Below are 18668 nucleotides of genomic sequence, written 5' to 3'. Positions count from 1 at the left end.
TGAAAATTAACTGACCTCTGTTATTTCCCATATAACACTGCTTAACAAATTGAAATCTAAGGTCTCAGAAAAAACAGATGCCAATAGTTTTAATGATGTACTTTTCTTTAATTATGAGAACAGTTCTAATTACTTTTTTAAATGCAACAAGATTGGTTCTTTTGGTGAATACGTAGTTGAGGACTTTCTCCAGCAACATTGCCCTTCCCAGGCCTCTTTGTGATTCTGTGTTTGGACTTTCTTTCTACACAAAGTGAACACAGTTTAATATCATGTTTCAAAATCCTAGCCACGTCTCTGAAATCCAAATTAGAAATAAAGTAAAAAACAGAAATGGGAGCACAGTGAATTTTACAATTTCTCATTATTACATTTTTATTTTTCAAGTAATACATTATCTCATTCTTTATCTTTTTTGTTTGGACTAGTAGAGTCCTGAGAGATGTAGAGGATTTGGAAAAGTGAAGGGCTTTAATAACAAAGATGGAGATGAATGGAAGGAAAACATTCCAGGATCTCATTTCCTGTCAAAGCTACACCTCTACTGGTGGGTATTCAGATAGCTGCTGGAGTGACCGCTGAGAGAAGAACCTAGATAACCACGAATTCTTGTGTGGAGGTCACTATGGTGGCTTAGGCAACTCTCATTCTGGCAACTCTTGGCAAGTGATTTCTATGATCACTGCCAGCTGGGGGCACAGCAGCCCTTTTGGCGGAGAAGCAGAAAGCAAACCATTAGTGCTAGACAAACATGAGTCTACTGATTAGTCATCGAGGTGTAAAGTCAGTCGGTTTGGTCAACCAAGTCTCTTAGAAGTGACACAAGAGCCATTGTTGATTGGACTTGATTGTGTTTCCTAGTTCATGGGTTTTCTGGCTCTTGTCCTTGTGTCTTTCACTCCTCAATTAAGGAAATTCCTAGATAATGAAGTCAGGTTAATCGTGTTACTGTTTAACAGTGTCTCATTTCACTTGAAGATTTGCCCAGGATTTAGAAGGTGTTGACACTCTCAGATACAGTCCTGAGGATAGCAAAGTGCTACTACTAAGAATACCACATGGGAATGGGAAAGATGCCCACTGTGAGTGAGTGCCTGCCACTGTGTTTATTCCACAATCTCTCCCAAACAACAGTCAGTAGAAGCTACGAGCCCTTGTTGCACCTCTCTCCATGCCCCAGAGCTCAAAAGGAAAACGGGCCATGGCTAGGGGCACTGGATTCCATCTTGGCATCCACTGAGGTGTCGCTTAGCTGGATCTTTAACCCAAGTGCTAACTGATGCTGTTAACTTTCTGCAGTGATGCCAGGAAATAATAAGGAGGAAATGACACTCTGCTTATCTTGTGCTAGCTGGTTTTATTCAGGGAACCATGTTTCTTTTGCCAAAAGGCACCAAAGTAACATCACGCTATTTAGTATACTTGGAAAGATGAATTATTAGGAGGTCTTCTGATGTCTTGTAGGAACTGTTATATACCTAAAAAGCGAGACTTTCTTAGCTGCTCACCAGAAGGATCAGGCCTGGTATTATGCTAGTAAATTTCCCATGAATTAAGCAGATATTCCCTAGGTTTATAAACTTGTGTTAAAATATAATCCTTCACTGAGTCATTAAAAGCAGTGTGCTTTTTGTGTGTGTAATTTTTCACTTCTAGTAAAGTTATAATGTTAACCTAGTGTGAGTATGTGTATGTAAATGTGTGAACATGTCGTTAAATAGGGGTGCACATGGAAGCATTTCAGACCTACAAAGTGCCTTCTACATCTACCTGTGTGACTTTTGATAAGTCATTTAACTTTTCTAGGCTTGGTTTTCTGTTTGTAAAATGCTGACTAATGGTACTACCTCACAGGGTATTATGAGGATGAAATGAGCCGACACATTTTGAACTGTGCTTGGCAGAGGCTCCATAATATTAGTCATTTGTCTCAATGATATTAGTCATTATTAATATTACTTCACATGATCAATTTTTAAGATGTTGTGTATTTTCTTAATTTATAGCTACCCAACTATATGAGCTGATTTAACCATTCTTGGTTGGTAATAAATAAAGGACTTAAAATAATGTTACACTTTTCCCCTCCCTCGAGATTTTTTTTTTCAATTTGACGGAGAACAAGAAGAGAAGTCCTTGGGCAAACCAACTGTGAGCAGTGATAAGTCAATGATGATCTAAAGCGATATTTATGAAAAGCTATTCAGGAGGTTAGGGATTGTGTACAGTCAATACAGGGCTATTGACCTCGGGCGCCTGGGGTTATATGCTAGGGAAAACACTGACTTTTTTTTTTTTTTTTGAGGAAGATTAGCCCTGAGCTAACTGCTGCCAATCCTCCGCTTTTTGCTGAGGAAGACTGGCCCTGAGCTAACATCGTGCCCATCTTCTTCCACTTTATATGTGGGACGCCTGCCACAGCATGGCATGTCAAGTGGTGCCATGTCTGCACCTGGGATCCGAAATGGTGAACCCCGGGCCGCCTAAGCAGAACCTGTGCACTTAACCGCTGCGCCACCGGGCCAGCCCCAAAACTGATATACCTTTAGTTGAAATATAGAATTAAAACCTGGCTCGTTCTGGGGCTGGCCCCGTGGCCGAGTGGTTAAGTTCACGCGCTCTGCTGCAGGCGGCCCAGTGTTTCGTTGGTTCGAATCCTGGGCGCGGACATGACACTGCTCATCAGGCCACGCTGAGGTGGCGTCCCACATGCCACAACTAGAAGGACCCACAACGAAGAATATACAACTATGTACCGGGGGGGCTTTGGGGAGAAAAAGGAAAAAAATAAAATCTTTAAAAAAAAAAAAAAACCTGGCTCGTTCTGTCCATTGTCACTTCTACCTACCTACTTACACACACACACACTCTCCACCTGTATTCCGCTTGCTGAGGAAAATGAATAAAAATGTTAGCATAATCACCTTCAAACACACAAGGGTATATAAGGAAAACTGATGTAAACAAAGTTATTACTTTAGAAATCCTCTAATCAAACTCATTTTATATGATAGGTTTATCATCCATTTCACTTTTATAACTAAGCTAATATAGAAAATATGTTTCAGTTTGTTTTGTTTTTTTTAACCAAATGCATGTTTACATTTTCAGGGTCTATTCAAAATAAAATTGAAGTGAATATACTTAGATTCCTTTGTTAATATGTACATTAGCATGACATGCCAAAAAGATACAATCCTTGTTCTTTAGGCAGAGGGGAATTTTCCAAATGTCAATAAATTGACGAAATGTTTTTCTCGTTTTGCTGTACTTTGTTTTTGTCTTTTGAAGATTTTTAGTCATCGCTTGTCTTGATCTCTTTCTTCCTTTTGATCTAGTATTGAAGTCGCGGTTCCACCTGTGCTCTGTGCACGAGTGAATGTAAGGCTAACTGCTTTGACTTCAGAATCACATGTGAGATCACAAACAAGAATTGTCCCTCCCTGCTTTGTGGCTTGTATCATCTGTTCTTGGAACTGGAATCATCAAAATGACGCACGAAGCGCATGTAGATGACTCCAAATTGTAGTGCCATTTCCACTCACTAGCAGGCTACTTTGTCCCACCAGTTGCTCTCAGAGCAGAGCCCAGAAGAAAGTAGATGCAGACGGACAGGTTTGCAGCTGAAAGGAAACAAAATGGAATGGTTGTGGAAGGACATGCCTGGGTAGGATGCTCAAAGGAAGCAGCTTGCTGCCGGCCCAATGTTTGAGAAGTGACCGCAACGGGCAGTGGTGAGAGGGCACTGGTGACAAAGCTCACCTTCATCCCAGTTTTGCCCTGACCCTGTTGTCCACTCACGTAGCGTCTGGTTTGTAAAGACGCAGATCCTCTGTGTTGTGTAGAAGGTTTCAATATACAAAAACCTCTTAGATCCTGGTATACCATTAAATGCCAAAAACGTAGTGGAGGGCTGAGTTGTAAATGTCTGTGGTTCCTATGATTGAATGTATTTTCTCCTGCATGATCATCCATTGTGGTGTTTGTAAGTAGCAGAAAATGAGCCTGATTTGTTCTCCTTTGTAGAGCCAGGCCGAGGCCCACTACAAAGGAAGTAAACATGCCAAGAAGGTCAAAGCACTAGAGGCAACGAAAAATAAACCCAAAATGGTTTCTTCCAAGGACAGCGCAAAGGCTAATCCCAGCTGCTCCATCACTCCAATCACAGGCAACAGCTCTGACAAATCAGGTCAATGCCACTTTTTGTTCTTTACATTCTTTGTGTTCCTCCTGGTCCCCTGCCCCAACCCCATTCTCCTCCCCTCAGCTGTTGCATGTTACTCTCCATGGTTTGTTCTTATAATATGAATATGTTTCCTTCACAGGAAGGGTTATGTGTTTGCCCGGAATCTAAGCATTTGATGTTACCATTCCATATTGTTAAATATATACATTGAAGTATATATGTGTGTGTGTAAATATATCTATATAAGTATCTATGCATGAAAATAAGTAGAGGCAGCTTAGTCAAAATGTGTTTAGACAAAAATCAAGAAATGCATCTAAAATACCGAGTTTATTATTCCTTTCTATTCATTTTATGTTTGGTTTTTACTACAGACTTTTTTTAAAACTTGTTTTTAAATAAAATAGACGTTTTTATATTCTCTCACCCCAGTAAAGGTGAGTGGAAGGGCAGAAAGGGGAAGTTTTCTGAGTGGCATCATTAAATGGATCTGGAAATGTGTTCCATAATAAAAGATTTTGATTTTTGAAGATCTTCACAGAGTTCCCCTCAGAGCTGCAAACGAATTTGAGGATTTGAAGGGAACTATTTACAAAGTTATGAACTGACTACAAAAGAACTTTCTATAATTGGAAATGGGTTACTAGTGGACGTGCCTCTTAAGAAGAGTCTGTATTTCATAATCCCAATGAATCAGCAGATTTTCTGATTAGCTTCAAACTGAATGATTCAGAGAGAAGGGAAGAAATTCATTTTTCTAGCATGTATACCATGAAATTGGATGTTAAACAGGCTTTCACACACTCACATCTGCCCCTGGAGGCCACAATGGCTAAGTCATCTTGTTTCCGTGATTAATTGAGGAACAGTGTCTATCAAAGGAGATTAAGAAAATATGTCCTTTTCTCTTATGTTTGACTCTTTCTTTAGGGACCTCTCTGTTGTTAGAAACACAAACACACAGGCACACACACCCTTACCCTTCTCTTCTGCTTCTCTTCTGCTCTTCAAATCATTGTAGAATTTGAGGAGGAGGCTTAAGAAGGCTTTCCTGTGGCTGCCCAGGGCCTTTGGAAAAGAGCAAATCCATTACTGTGAGAGGAAGTTTCAGAAAAGCCTAGTCAGACAGAGAGACGATGTAGGAAGGAACCATTATTGATTAGGTCCCGTAGATGCTGGTTCCAAAACTTGGCAGCCTGGAAGGTTATTTGGGTTAGTGAGCTAACCCAAATTTGGTTAATAAAGACTTTTTGTTCTTTGTATAACAGAATCACTAAATCATGTCGTGTGATCAACAGACAATAAATATTAGATTATTACATTGCACTTCTCCCCTTCTAAAGTTACAAAGCCTTTTTATGTATGTTATCTAATTAATCTTTAACCCAGATCTATCAGATATTAGAGTCAAACATTATCTCCAGTTTACAAAATAGCAAACCCAGGCGAGGTCCACCTTGGGGCTGTTATTTGCTGGAGGTTACTCAGTATTTGGAAGAACAGGATCTATCATTGCTTGGCTTCCTGCTTGGTTTCATTTTCCACACAATATTGTTGCCTCTATGAAACAGAACTCTGTCAAAGGTTTTATTGCCTGAATTATATTCTTTACCTGCAGCAATACTCATAAGCAAAATGATGGAACAATGGAGGTTAGTGTCACTCCATTCTTTCAGCTTATTTTGTGTCTTGAGCTAGTAGCACGGTTCGTAGGTACTGTAAATGTTCCAATGTTGCTATTGCGTGTGCTCACTGCTCCCCTTAAGTTATATTATTTTTTGGGAATTGGGTTTGCTCTAGGGATAGTAATAAAAGTAATGAGCAGAAGAAAGTGTTAAAAATGGAAATAGAGAAGTCTCAATGACAGAAGAATCAATAAAAGAATAGAAAGCAATTAGAGAAGGAAAGGTGTGGAAGAAGAGGAAAGGAAGTAGGAAAGAAAGTCAAAGATTAGGGGATAGACCTAAGGAAAGAGTGCTATGGAAAAAGAAAATCCACATAAAGGGGCCTGGGTCACAATCACGACACGCCTTATACCTGCAAGGTGCCCAATGAGCTTATGTTAAAAGAAAGTTTAACAATTCAAGGCTTTTATTTCAACCCTCGAATGCTGGCGAATGCTCTGTGAAACAGAGAGACTTCCTGAGCAGCTGGGTTTGCCTAGTGAGCAACAGGAACGCACCAGGGTCAAGTACAGCAACCAGGGTCAAGTACAGCAGAGTTCCAAACAAGGAAAGAGAAGTGGGATCTAGAAGAACCCCAGGGGCTGAGAGTGGAGTGAGGAGGAGACAGATAACCACAGAATCACTTCCTCGGGAGCTATGAGGCAGTCTTCAGTCCTGCACGCTCTGCTTCCTCTGCCACTTCCCTATCCACCCGCAGAGTACCTGTGGTCCAACAGTACTGGCCTCCCTTACCATGCCACTGTGCAGAATTGGACTAGATGTAATGGAAACCACCTATTATTTAGGGTTACCTCATTTTCCATGTTTCCTTACTCAAAAGTTGTATAAATTATTTGGTAATTCATTGGTTGGGTCATTCAAATTACTTTTTTGTTTCTCCATATTTTATATAAATGTTAATACTAATGAAATATTTTATTTGTTCTATTATCTCCACAAAAGCAATACCAAAGTTGTTGAAAGATGGCACTGTTTTAAAAATAAAGTGGGTTGTATTTGCTAAATAGAGACATATTCTTTTGTCACCTTTAACTGAATGTTGGCTACTAAGCAAGAATTTCCACATATGTTTTGTAGAATTTTCAAGTTGGGAAATTAGAAGTTTTGCCCAGATGGGAAATCGGGTCTAAATAGTGTAATACATAACCTTTGTTAACTACCTTTCTAAATCCTTAAAAAGCTTCCACAGCTTTGTCAGAATCATAGATTTTTTTGGTAGTGGGTTCTTATTTCATTTAAAACCTGTCTTAGAAGAAAAGAAGACATGAAAACTTCATAAATGGTCTAGGTGAGACGTAGAGGGGTGGGGGAGGGAAGAAGAATGGTGACTGTGGCACTTAATTGGATGAAATCTTTTATTTCTGACAACATTGCCTCTGAGTCAGCCAAAAATTAAAGTAAAAGTCACAGTGAAAAGTCATGGTTGACTAGCAAATCTTAGGAGACTGAAATTCCCTAGCATTGGTCTTTTTCTTCTTAATGAAGAGCTCCTGTCAAGTGGGCTTAGGCAGTATCTATGTGATTGTTAGTTATTTGAATGAAAAGTAAAAATGTTAGTTACTTGAGGTCTCAGCTGCCAGATTTCAGCTATCCAGGCATTCACAATATCTATAGAACTGATTAATTCAATTTCCATTTTCATGTTTTAGCATCAGTAACCTAGCAGTAGAATGTTGTTCAATGAAGGCGAATCATGAGGGAGAGGAAATAGCCAGTTGTTGAGGGAAGAAGCTTCTGGGAGAACAGATCCTGAAATTCCCTGAACATCAGTCAGGAAAAGGGTGATTTCAGAGTATCTGACAAGGTGCATGAGACCCACAGATGACCTCTCTCTGCTCCTTGAGAATACAGAGTATTTCTTCTAAGAAGTGGCCTAACCATCTTCCAAGAGCTAGAAAAGCCTTCTTACCTGCTATTTTGGCACGTGGGACAACCATTTTTTTCTCTTATGTTACGTCTGGAAACGTAATTTGCTTCATAGATTCTGGTATCTGGATCTGTGCAATACGAAGAGATTTGTCATAATGGAGCTATCAGATAACAAATGCCGGGGTGTCATGGCAAGCTTTCTTTTTTTCTTTCTTTCTCAGGTCAGTAAACAAAATGAGTTTAAACTACAATAGCAAGAATTTCGTTGATTATAAAAATCTCTGACCACATGATTGGGAAAAAAAATAAATATGTTTCATTAAAGGCAGTTAAGTAAGAATAGCTGTCCCGTTTACTTTTGAGAAGTTGGGGTAGAATTAAATGTAAAATCCAGAGAAATGGCCTTTTGGTCTCCTAGGATCTATCCCAACTTTTAATGATGTATCAACGGGAGTTCAAAACATGGTAGGAGGGAGGAGAAATGTGCTTTGGGAGAATTGGGGTCAAAACACAGCAAGCATTAGGCAGCTTCAGGAAGATGGCTAGAACATATTGGACACTCTACCCAAATTTCTCCCTGGAGTTCAAGTGTCATAATGCCATATGACAGTACATTTCCCTGCGATAATATGGCCTATATATCAAATTGAATGCTCTTTTGTGACAGCATTTTACCACCCATAACAGGTCCAAAAACCCAGAGCCTTTGAAAAATCTTATTTCTTGAAAATAATAAAATATTGTGAGAATCAATCTAATGATAAAATATTGTGATAGTCAACCTAATGGTCCATATGTCTAGTCTTTAGCACGAGATGTTTTTTTAAAATTAATTAGATATTAAGATGGGGAAAAATACATTTCTAGTTCAAAGTATATAAAGCTATTTAGAGCTAAACAGCCTTTAATCAGTTGCTGTCTAAACAGATGAAACAGATGGAATGACTCAAAATGCTATAGATATATTTATAAATGCAATTAAGAGCAAAGATGATGGAACCAGCATATTCTGCTTGAAATACAACAATAGGAACACCTTAAATTTGTTCAGTTTATAAAATCCAGTCACATATATGTTTTTGTATGACCCTCTCAACAACCCTGTGACAGGGAGGGCTGAAATTAGTATCCATTTTTCATTCATTCATGCAACAAGCTTTATATCCATTTATTCACTCAACAAATATTTATTGTCTATACTAAATAGTATAGTATTAATGTATATTTTACCAGATACTAGGGTGCAATAATGAACAGAAAGACATTTTCTTGCCCTCAAAGAGCTTCCAAGCTTTTTCTTTTCACTGTGTTGGATATTAGGGTTGCAAAGGAAATTAATATATAGTCATCACTTTCAAGCTGCTCCCAAAAATATGGTTACAACAAAGAACCCGAGTCTTGAAAAGGTTAAATGACTTGTGTAAGTTTGCACAACTCATACCCCAATAGCATCAGAGCAGGAGCTCAGGGCTTGTTGTCCCATGCATATTCCATTATTCCCATTACTTCTAAACTTCTCTGATTGGAGAAGTAAAAACAAGTATCCCAATGGGCAAAGTCAGAAATCACTAAACCACTGTTTTAAAGAATTAGTAGTAGGACCATATATTACTTTTTAAATTGCTTGCTGACTATTGATATTTTTTAGTAGGAGCTATGGCAATGAAAGAGTCATTAAGGCTTTGTTTTATTGATAATCCTTAATTCCCCTGCAGTATGTTGTCTGTAGCGTTTAACTGTAATAGAACAAAGCTTTAGAAGTTACAGATCTTTTCAAGGGCAAGTTTGAATGAAAACACTCATTTCAGGTAAATGACAAATGTTCTCAAAGCTCCAGCTTGACAATTGTTGACTTTACGTGTCTAGAGACAAATATACTTACTGAGATAGAGGTCACACTCGGAAGGGTATCGCCAATATGGCAGAAGCCTTGAACTGCCTCCTACAGAGCCCAGTTGGGTTGTCCTGAACGCTGTCCATGTTTCCAGTAGAATTTTGAATCAGTCCATCTTAAAGATTTCCACTGGGGACAAGGAGATGGTTTTGTTTATCCTATACCCATGACCATACCGTGGAGACTGTGAGAAGATAGTCTCAGAAAAAGATGTAAGAAGAAAGGAAATAAGATAGGCTACCTCAGAATAGCTCACTTTAGTTTTCAGCATGTTGCCTTTTGCATGGTGTCAATTCCTCAGGTGTGAATCCAGAGCAGTTATTAACTAGTAGATCAGTCTGATTCACCTGGAAAGGCAGCAGTGCATCTTTTTATGGTCACCCTGTTGCCTTATGAAAGTGCATTTTCAATTTTGTCAAAGAGTTTTTCTGCCAAGAATACAAATGGAGACCCTTGTCTCGTCATTTTTATGGGTTCCCCTGTGTGTTTCACAATTTTTATGTGTTGTTACAAATGGGGCCAAGTTTTGCAAATGACAACTTCTCATTTCCGCTGACTGCCGCAGGACTCCATCCATTAGCCAGCAAGGTCTTCCTAACTGCCTCTTCCCCCATTTCTGTCTCTAGCAACAGGACCTTGTGCTGTTGAGTAGAAGAAAATGATAGTTTTCCGCTTTAGCAGCATCTGTCATTTATAGGCAAGGGCCGTCATAAATTTGACATACATCTATCTAAATCCAGGAGGCTGAGATTTAGTGTCCCTCATAAAATAATAGATTAACTATATTTATGACAAACATCTTAAGCCTAAAATTCTTGGGTACAATCATGTAGAACATAAATTGAGTCCCATCTGTCTAAAGAAGCCATTATACTAAGGCTCATATTTTCATGAAATGTACATATATTATTAAGACTTTCTAAGTCAATTTAAAAAATGAAACTACCTCCAACTTTGCCCATGCGCCTTGAATTTGACAACAGCATCCTGCCAGGAAAGGCTGAAGATTCTTATGTAGTTAAGTGTTTGTCATCCTCTGGAAACTAACATCTGAAACTTTTGAGCATTTTCTGTCTCTTCGAAACAATACAGGGTATTTACTGTTAGGTTCTCCACTTTGAAAGATATTTCCTAGTGTTGCCCTAAGAAAGTGAACCAAAAGCTGAGATTGACTTACTGAGGATCTGTTAACTTATGATTTACTAGGGATATGTTATAAACCATTTCAAAAAGCAAAACCTTGGCTATCTCCTTGTTAAGGCTTATATCACTATTAAAAACTTTCCTTGTCTTCAGACATATTCATTTTAACTGGCATTCACCTCTTTTGATTACATTTATTTACAACCTTCTGTACTGAAAAGATACTGGAGTATAAAAGGACTTTGTATGTACATTGAATAATTTTTAAATACACAACCATAAATGCCCTTGAGATTTTAACAAAGGTTATTACTTACATTTTTATGACACGCCACTTATTTGCTTCAGGGAGAATTCTCTTACAGTGATATATTTTTCTGAAATGAGTGGATGATCAAATGGAACTACTCAGTAAATCTTTGTAGATTCTGTGGGCAGAGCACTGGTACCAGGCCCTCTGGGGGATTCTGGGCCCAATTCTCATGATGCTCATGGGCTATTGACACACCAATTTAGCTGTAGAGTACACAGCTTAAAGTGTTCTTCATAGAAATACTTCTGAAGTATTTTCCTCTTTCCTGACTTCTTTCTCGAGAATTAGGTTCAATATCACAGACTCCAGGCATAGTATTATGTAGTAATGGTTTGGTGCTCTCATCTCTATAGACCAGTGCTATCCAATGAAACACTCTAAAGTGATGAAAATGGTCTATAATCTGTGTTGACCAACATGAGTGCCACGAGCCACACATAGCTAGTCAGCACCTGAAATGTGGCTGTGCTACTGAGGAACAGAATATTTATTTTATTTAATTTTAAGTAGCCACACATGGCTACTGTATCGAACAGCACATCTATAGACTGCGGTACTCTTTGCTCTTTTGACTAGCTATGACTCCAAAGAAGGCATTAAATTCTCCGAACCTCCCTTTTCTCATCTGCAAAATGGAATAATGCCCTCCCTATGTCACAGCAGTGTTGTATGGATCAAATGAGATGATTGGGAAACAGCTTTGCAAAGTGTGAAGCATAATAAAAATGCCTATTATTGATGTTCTTACAGTTTTTTGGTTTTTTGTTTTTTGGTCCTCCTGGGGCATCTTATTTCAGCTGTCCCTTCTTGCTGCTGTCAGTGAGAGGTGACAGCTGCCCCTTGTGATGGTCAGCTGTCCCATCTTCCATTATACTGCACCTAACATAGTATATTCTTGAATACCAGATCCAAGCTTATTAGACTTATATGCAAAGAATAATTTTTACAGTTTTACTACTAATAATTAATGTTTAACTGAATGATCATTATGTGCCTGGTACTAATATGCTAAACATTTTATTTATACTATCTTATTTAATGATTATAACAATCATCTGATGGATACTAGAAAATGAGACCTAGAGAGGGAAATAATAGCTCAGAGTCATTCAGATAGAAAGGAGTTTCAAGGCCAGAGTCTCACCCAGGCAGTACTTCAAGTTTACTACCATGATATGCTGCCTTTGGATGAAGGTTTATGGACTTTACTGCACATCCTTTTGAAGGCTGTTTGAGATTGTTTGTCACTAGGTCACACTTCAAGAAGTCTGACATCTCAGAAAGATGTGTTATTTCTTTCCCCACCCTATTTTACAATTGGTTTTGTTAAAAAAAAAAATCAAGTTTTGAGTGGCTTTGAATAAGGATATATTAACCAAGATATGATTCTTAAGTGCCATTTACCTACTTCGCATGTATAGCTTAGTAAAAAGAGCATGAGCTTGAAGTCAGACAACTTAGCTCCACCTCACACTGACCATATAACCTTGGCCAAGTCATGCTCACTGACTTTCTATATCCCCATCTATAAAATGGGAGGGCTAATAGCTACCTCCAGGGTTGTTGTAAGGACTAATGAACTAATAAATGTGCCTGGCTCGGTGCCTATCACCTAACAGACACTTAGTAAGTGATAGCCATAAAAAGCAATTGTTTGTTCAAGGAAACTTCCAGACCCTGTCCTTATCTTGATTTCTGCAATCATTTCATGCCAGGCTGCCGTGCAACAGTGGCCTGCACTTACATTCCTCTTTATGTGCCTGCTTTATTCCCTTGTCGTAATTATTTGGACTTGTGTTTTCATTCCAGGATACTAAGGCTTGATGAGCCTGACTCTCCCAGTGGGGCATTTAAAGATGGAAAGACCTTGTTGATCTTCCTCCATTTTTGTGTAGTGGAGGAAATGTCTTTCTACCCATGCTCCCACTAGTTAATGTACTTCATCCATTATGTCTCCTGCAGCTCCTGGTACTTCATCCTGCACATGGTAGTCATATGGTTAGCATATATTAAATTAATATCAATAAGTAGAAGTTAATAGGGGACGCTCTGGTGTATTCCCTAGAATGTGGTCAGGGTAAGAACATGCTGGTTAGCTCTTTTTCTTCTTAATCAATAAGGTGGATGCCCCACCTCACAGCTCAACCGTCTGCTCTATGTACAACTACAGAATCAAAAGAAGAGACAAACCATCCATTTGTTGAGGGAGAAAATTGGGTGTTACATGTGCAGAAGCAGCCGTCTGGAGCCAGCATGGCTCCTGAGATCAAAGGAGTCGGGAGGAGGGTGTAATCAGAATGAGAAACATGCCCCTGCCTGACAAGTCCCTGCTGGCATTTATGTCTGTAAATACAGAGAAATTTGTCAGCCCATATATTTTATTTCTAGCTTCTTGCAAAAAAATTTTCTTAGTGTACAGTTTTTTAGTATTTCTTGTGTACTATTAATTAGTTAGCCTCTAGAAAAGATGTGCTTTGTTTTCTTTCAGATATGAAATTACATAAATACTAGAATTTCTTGTCACAATAGAGATTACTTTATTCCTTGCTTTCAAAGATCTGAACTGCTGTCAGAATCTTATGATGATTTTTGCCTATTTAACTAGCATAACGGCCATATCTAAGTCAAAATAATTTGTCTTCTCTAGCACAATATCTTTGTTTTTAGTTATCTAATAACAAATAAAATCTTTTTATGCAATGTGGAAATTAATTAGTGTACTGCATTTTGAGTTTAGGAAAAGTTATTTGTTTTATTCTTTTTGACCAAAATTTTACCCAATCCCTTGACTAATCCATAAGACATAATGAGTAATATCCAGTAAGTACTTTGAGAGTACTTTTTTTAAGTATTTTGAAAGTCATTAGCAGATGTTCTGTTTATATTACTTATGGCATTTTAAATTGAGAGAACCTTTTGGAAAGCAATGTCATAGAATAAATCAAGAACCATAAAAATGTTCATTCCATTAGACCAGTTAATTCTTCTTCTTATAATTTATACCAAGGAAATAATCCTAAATGCAAAGCAAGAAAAATCAAACGTTATGCATGAAGATACCCATCATAGTATTATTTGTATTAATGAAAAATGGAAACAAGATGATCAGTACTAGGGAAATTATTTAAATAAAGTATTTGTACCCAATAGAATATTATGCAGCTTTAAAATAAATAAAAATAGCAACATGAAAAATGCATGTAATATGTTAAATCAAAACTTACCAAATGGTTTATTCATGCATTATATTTGCTTATATTTATTGAACCTCCACTGAATACCTGGCACCATGCTAAGCACTGGGTAAACGACAGTGAATCAGGCAGACTTGTGCCTTGTCCTCGTGAGAAAATGTCTGGAAGGGAAGATACTGAACAAGTGATGACAAGCCTGATGAGTGAAAAGCAAGGGCCACTGACCTAGTCTGGGAAGGAAGGGAAGGCCTAGGCAGGGGATTTAAGCTTTCTATATCTGATGGGTGAGAAGAAGTTAGCCAGGCAAACAGCGGCCCCGGTTTGGGGGTGAAGGAGAAGAGTATTCTCATCAGAGGGACCAGTAGGTACCTCATAGACTTGAGATGTGAAAGACTACGCTGTTTAAATAACTGAAGGAATGAAAAGACACTTGGGGACAAGGAAGGGAATTTAGGATGTTGGTAAGAAAGTGGTTGAAGTGATAGCTAAGGAGAGAAATGAAGGCAGAATGAAATGATGAGCATCAACACGCAAATTCTTAACCTATATTTGTACATGGGTCCCTGTGAGTGACTAGTGAAGCCTATTCTCAGAATAATGTTTTTAAATCATAAAATGAAATGTATAGTTTTACAAAGAAAACCAATTATATTGAAATTCCATTGTCAATTTTTTGTTGTGATATAGTGATATAGAAACAATGTGCTAAACAAGATCTAGCAACAAGTCTAAGATCTACCACAATTTTGAAGTGGTAATGCGCATAAATGGTATTTCAGGCTTTCCATGAAAACTGTAATGTCTGATGAAAATATCTGACTTCCATTGTAACAAAGTTACAGATCCTGCTAAGACTGCTCTAGTTTGTTGCCTTCCTTTATAAATTTAAGGAAATGCCAAATTTCAAGTAGAGATAAATGAAAATAAAGATACATTTTTTGCCATCCAAGTTCATGGATCCCGTGAACTCACGGGCCCCTTGGAAGTCCACAGACCCCAGATTAAAAACTCCTGTTTGCTATGATAGGGTTATGGTTGCTTTTTTCTTTTTTCCTCTACTCTCCACACGCTATGTTATTTGCATTATAACCTCTTCTAATGACTTGGTGTGGTTTATACATCTCGGGGCACAGGTAGGATGGGAAAGAAACAGCCATTTGTTTTGCATTACAGTTGGGAGATTCACAGTCCGTACTGCAATGTCATGTCTCTTCTTTGCTCAGTTCTCTTATGGTCACAGTCATAAGCTCCCATGTTGCAACATTCCTAAGGGACCTAGCATGACGAGGAAGCCAGACAAACCCCTTTGGAGGCCCAGGACTCTTGGATTAGTATCACTTTTTAAAGGAGACTTTCTATGGTCAACAGACTTTCTCCTGCAATCTGTAGGTCTTAAATATAAAGCTGGCTTTGACACCTTTGTAATAAAGCAGCAGATTGAATTTAGGCACAAATGCTAGACTCAAAATATGAAAGTATGATTGGCTTCTAGCGTATATTTTTAAAGGATTGATAGCTTTCTTAGGCCTGGGCAGTCCGGCCCCTGAAGGTTTCCATAGTCTCCTTAGGGCAGGCAGGACCCAGTTGGGTCCGTAAAGAGAGAGAGAGCCTATACGTGTCTCACTGGAGCAGCTGGAGCCAATAAGCTTGTTTGCTGACAGTAGTATCTTTTTGTATTTTCTCTATTAAATAAAGATACATTTTTTAGATGAAGAAAGACTCAGTTTCCCCAACATCTCTCAGGCTAACCTTTCTATTATGAGTGTGTACCTCTCCCTGAGTAGAGCATCATTAACCCTAACCTCTGCATCTAGAGAAGAAGGAGGTGGGAGGAACAGCTTCAAATGTTTTCCTTGCACCATATGAATCATGTTTCCTCTGTAAAGGGCTATTCATTTAGAAGAGAAAGAATCTGCTCCTTATTCCGCCTAGAAAATCAGTTTTTAATTTTATTCCTGGTTTTTGAATTGTTACTGGACCTACTCCCTGAGGGACTTGATTTGAGTGACATGAGTTACTTATTCTATTTTCCATAATAAAGCTGCCTCAGAAATAGCTGTTTCACATCTCTCGGTGACAAATTGGAAAAGGGGCAATTTTTCAACCTGAAAAAGTTGAAATATGATTTGTCTATTGTATAAGTCAAATGGCTGGAAAACTACACAAAATAGGAAAAAGCTGTTCATTAGATTCAAACTCTAGCAAACAAGCCCTCTTTTGTGCTCCCTTAGAAAAGTGGCAAGTTGACTAGTGTCAGTGCCAGCTCCTCGAGACAGAATGTAGGCTGCCAGCTTTCAACAGGGTGATATTTGGAGATGCCACAGTTTTATCTGAATGTGAGATTGACAGCTTCTGCTCCCCAACAAAGTGGCACGAGGGACAACAGGTCAGTTGTCGTGTGGTGCTCAGACAAGGAGGGCAATGACTGTCATTTCATTGGACTACAAAATCACTGTAGGGTTTAGCCCAATGGCCAGACTCCGATTGACGTAGGCTTTCAAATGGAAAGAGCAGGGATGTCCTAAGTCAGGGGATTTCTGTAGCCTGGCAGGAAATTACAGTACAGGAACTGTTTTAACCTTTCAAAATTAGTCGCCTACTTTCATGGGTTCTAACATAAATCAGCTTTTTTGTTTTTTTAAGGTAAAACAATGATTCAGTGAAGAGTCACTTTAATTTATAGACAATTTTTCCGGCTTCCAGGATTAGTCTAAAGGCCAAGATATGAAAATTAGACATAAACACACTTAATTAGGAATCAGCAAGCTTCACAGTGATCAACAGTTCTGGAGGAGAGAGGGTTTCTGGAATTTAGCTGGAGGCATGGTAACATGGCATTGGATGTGAAGGGCCCGCCAGCATCAGACTGGCACAATGTATGATATTTTAGTGCTCTGAGAATTTCACAAACTGGCTTTAATTTCTGTGTCTTCCCTTGGCTACTTGATGTTTCCAGGCTTGTCACTTAAGTACTCTGTTTTGTTTTTCACATCTGCAAAATAGCATAAACTATATAGAGCTCTTTCAGTTTCCAAACATGGCCCAGCAGTTCACCCTTAAGTGGGGCATTGAGATCAGACATTTTCCAACAAGAAGTCCTATGACTAATAAAGTAAGTCAGCTAATGAGTAGTTGTTGTGAGATAAACTAGCCCATACTATACTATGCTGGGTAACCCTTGGGAACACTTGGAATCAGATCTAGTTGAAAGGAAGCGTCTAGTTGAAGGAAGCCTAAATGGGTGTCCTGGGTACTGGATGTACCCAGTGTACTGGGACAGTCTCCAGCCACCTAGTGTAAAGGTTATGTGCCTTAGGGTTTAGGTTGGTCATGAGTGGTATCATCACTTAAGACACAAAGCCTGCATAATGACACCTTCAGTGATGGACATCTCTTACCCAAAATGATGGGGGAAATTAAATAATGTCACAAGACATAGTGCTTGGAATTTCTTAAAGGGCATCATTGCACAAATATATCAACCATGCAATTGTTGATAACGCAGATGGATATAGTATGATGTAATTTGTTACCGACTGCTTACAACATTGCCAGGATGGGTCTTTGGGATACAAGCCTGTGATGAATCTCCCAACAGGACAGCTATAGTTCCACGAGAAAACTTGCCAGAGAACAGGACAGCAGTTTAGTTGCAAAGAGGACTGGCTATACTCTGGTGACATTTTGTTTCCATGTGTACTTTAGAATTTTTAGCAGCGGTACGTGCTTATTGTTTATATGTAAGTTTGTGTGGGATTTTTAATAAAGGAGATAAAGAAATCCACAGATTTGTTCATTTTATCAAACATCAAAATGTTGGACCTGGCACAAAGGAAGGTGTTTGTTATTATGACTGTCCTAGTACATCTCAAGGAGATTCAGTCTTAAGAGCATTGTTTCATTCTCAAATTACATTAATTTATTGCTCAAATATATCTCTGGCAACAATGATAAAAGTATTTTACATAATCAACAGCTGAAATGTATTTGTCTGTTCTATCTATATTTATTTCACTAGTTATGATTCAGTTATTAACAGTGAATTTTTCTTGTATTTTTATTTGTGAGGCTAGAAAACACTGCATTGAATTGAACATTCCTTATTTCAACAAATTTATTGCCCACTTACAGTTTTCTGTACACTGGGTACAAAGGTAAATTAAGACATTATTCCAGAACTTAAGAATCTCTTTCCTGGTAATAATTTTAAGTGCAAAAAAATTATTATAGTCAATGTAAGATCATAATATAATTATATTAAAAGGACTATGAGCATATAAAGAGAGAAGGCAGGAGAAGGTGGGTTCAGAGACTCAAAGTAGCAAGATCTGTAAACAAGTTTTATGGTAATCCAGAGAGAATAGATGAGGGCCAAAATGAGGCC

General features: G+C 38.4%; 1 protein-coding gene across 9 annotated transcripts in view; it reads left to right on the top strand.

The window, feature by feature from the left end:
* ZNF385B (zinc finger protein 385B) overlaps positions 1-18668 on the top strand; it is a 385907-nt gene that overhangs the window by 350381 nt on the left and 16858 nt on the right. For all 9 annotated transcript variants that reach the window (XM_046659661.1, XM_046659659.1, XM_046659662.1 and 6 more), the window contains one exon: positions 4027-4189. In XM_046659661.1, coding sequence (XP_046515617.1) covers positions 4027-4189 — 163 coding nt within the window. The remainder of the gene's footprint in view (positions 1-4026; positions 4190-18668) is intronic.

This window comes from Equus quagga, chromosome 4 (genome assembly GCF_021613505.1).
Source record: "Equus quagga isolate Etosha38 chromosome 4, UCLA_HA_Equagga_1.0, whole genome shotgun sequence".
Classification (NCBI taxonomy): domain Eukaryota; kingdom Metazoa; phylum Chordata; class Mammalia; order Perissodactyla; family Equidae; genus Equus; species Equus quagga.
This window is presented reverse-complemented; position numbering and strand designations above follow the sequence as displayed.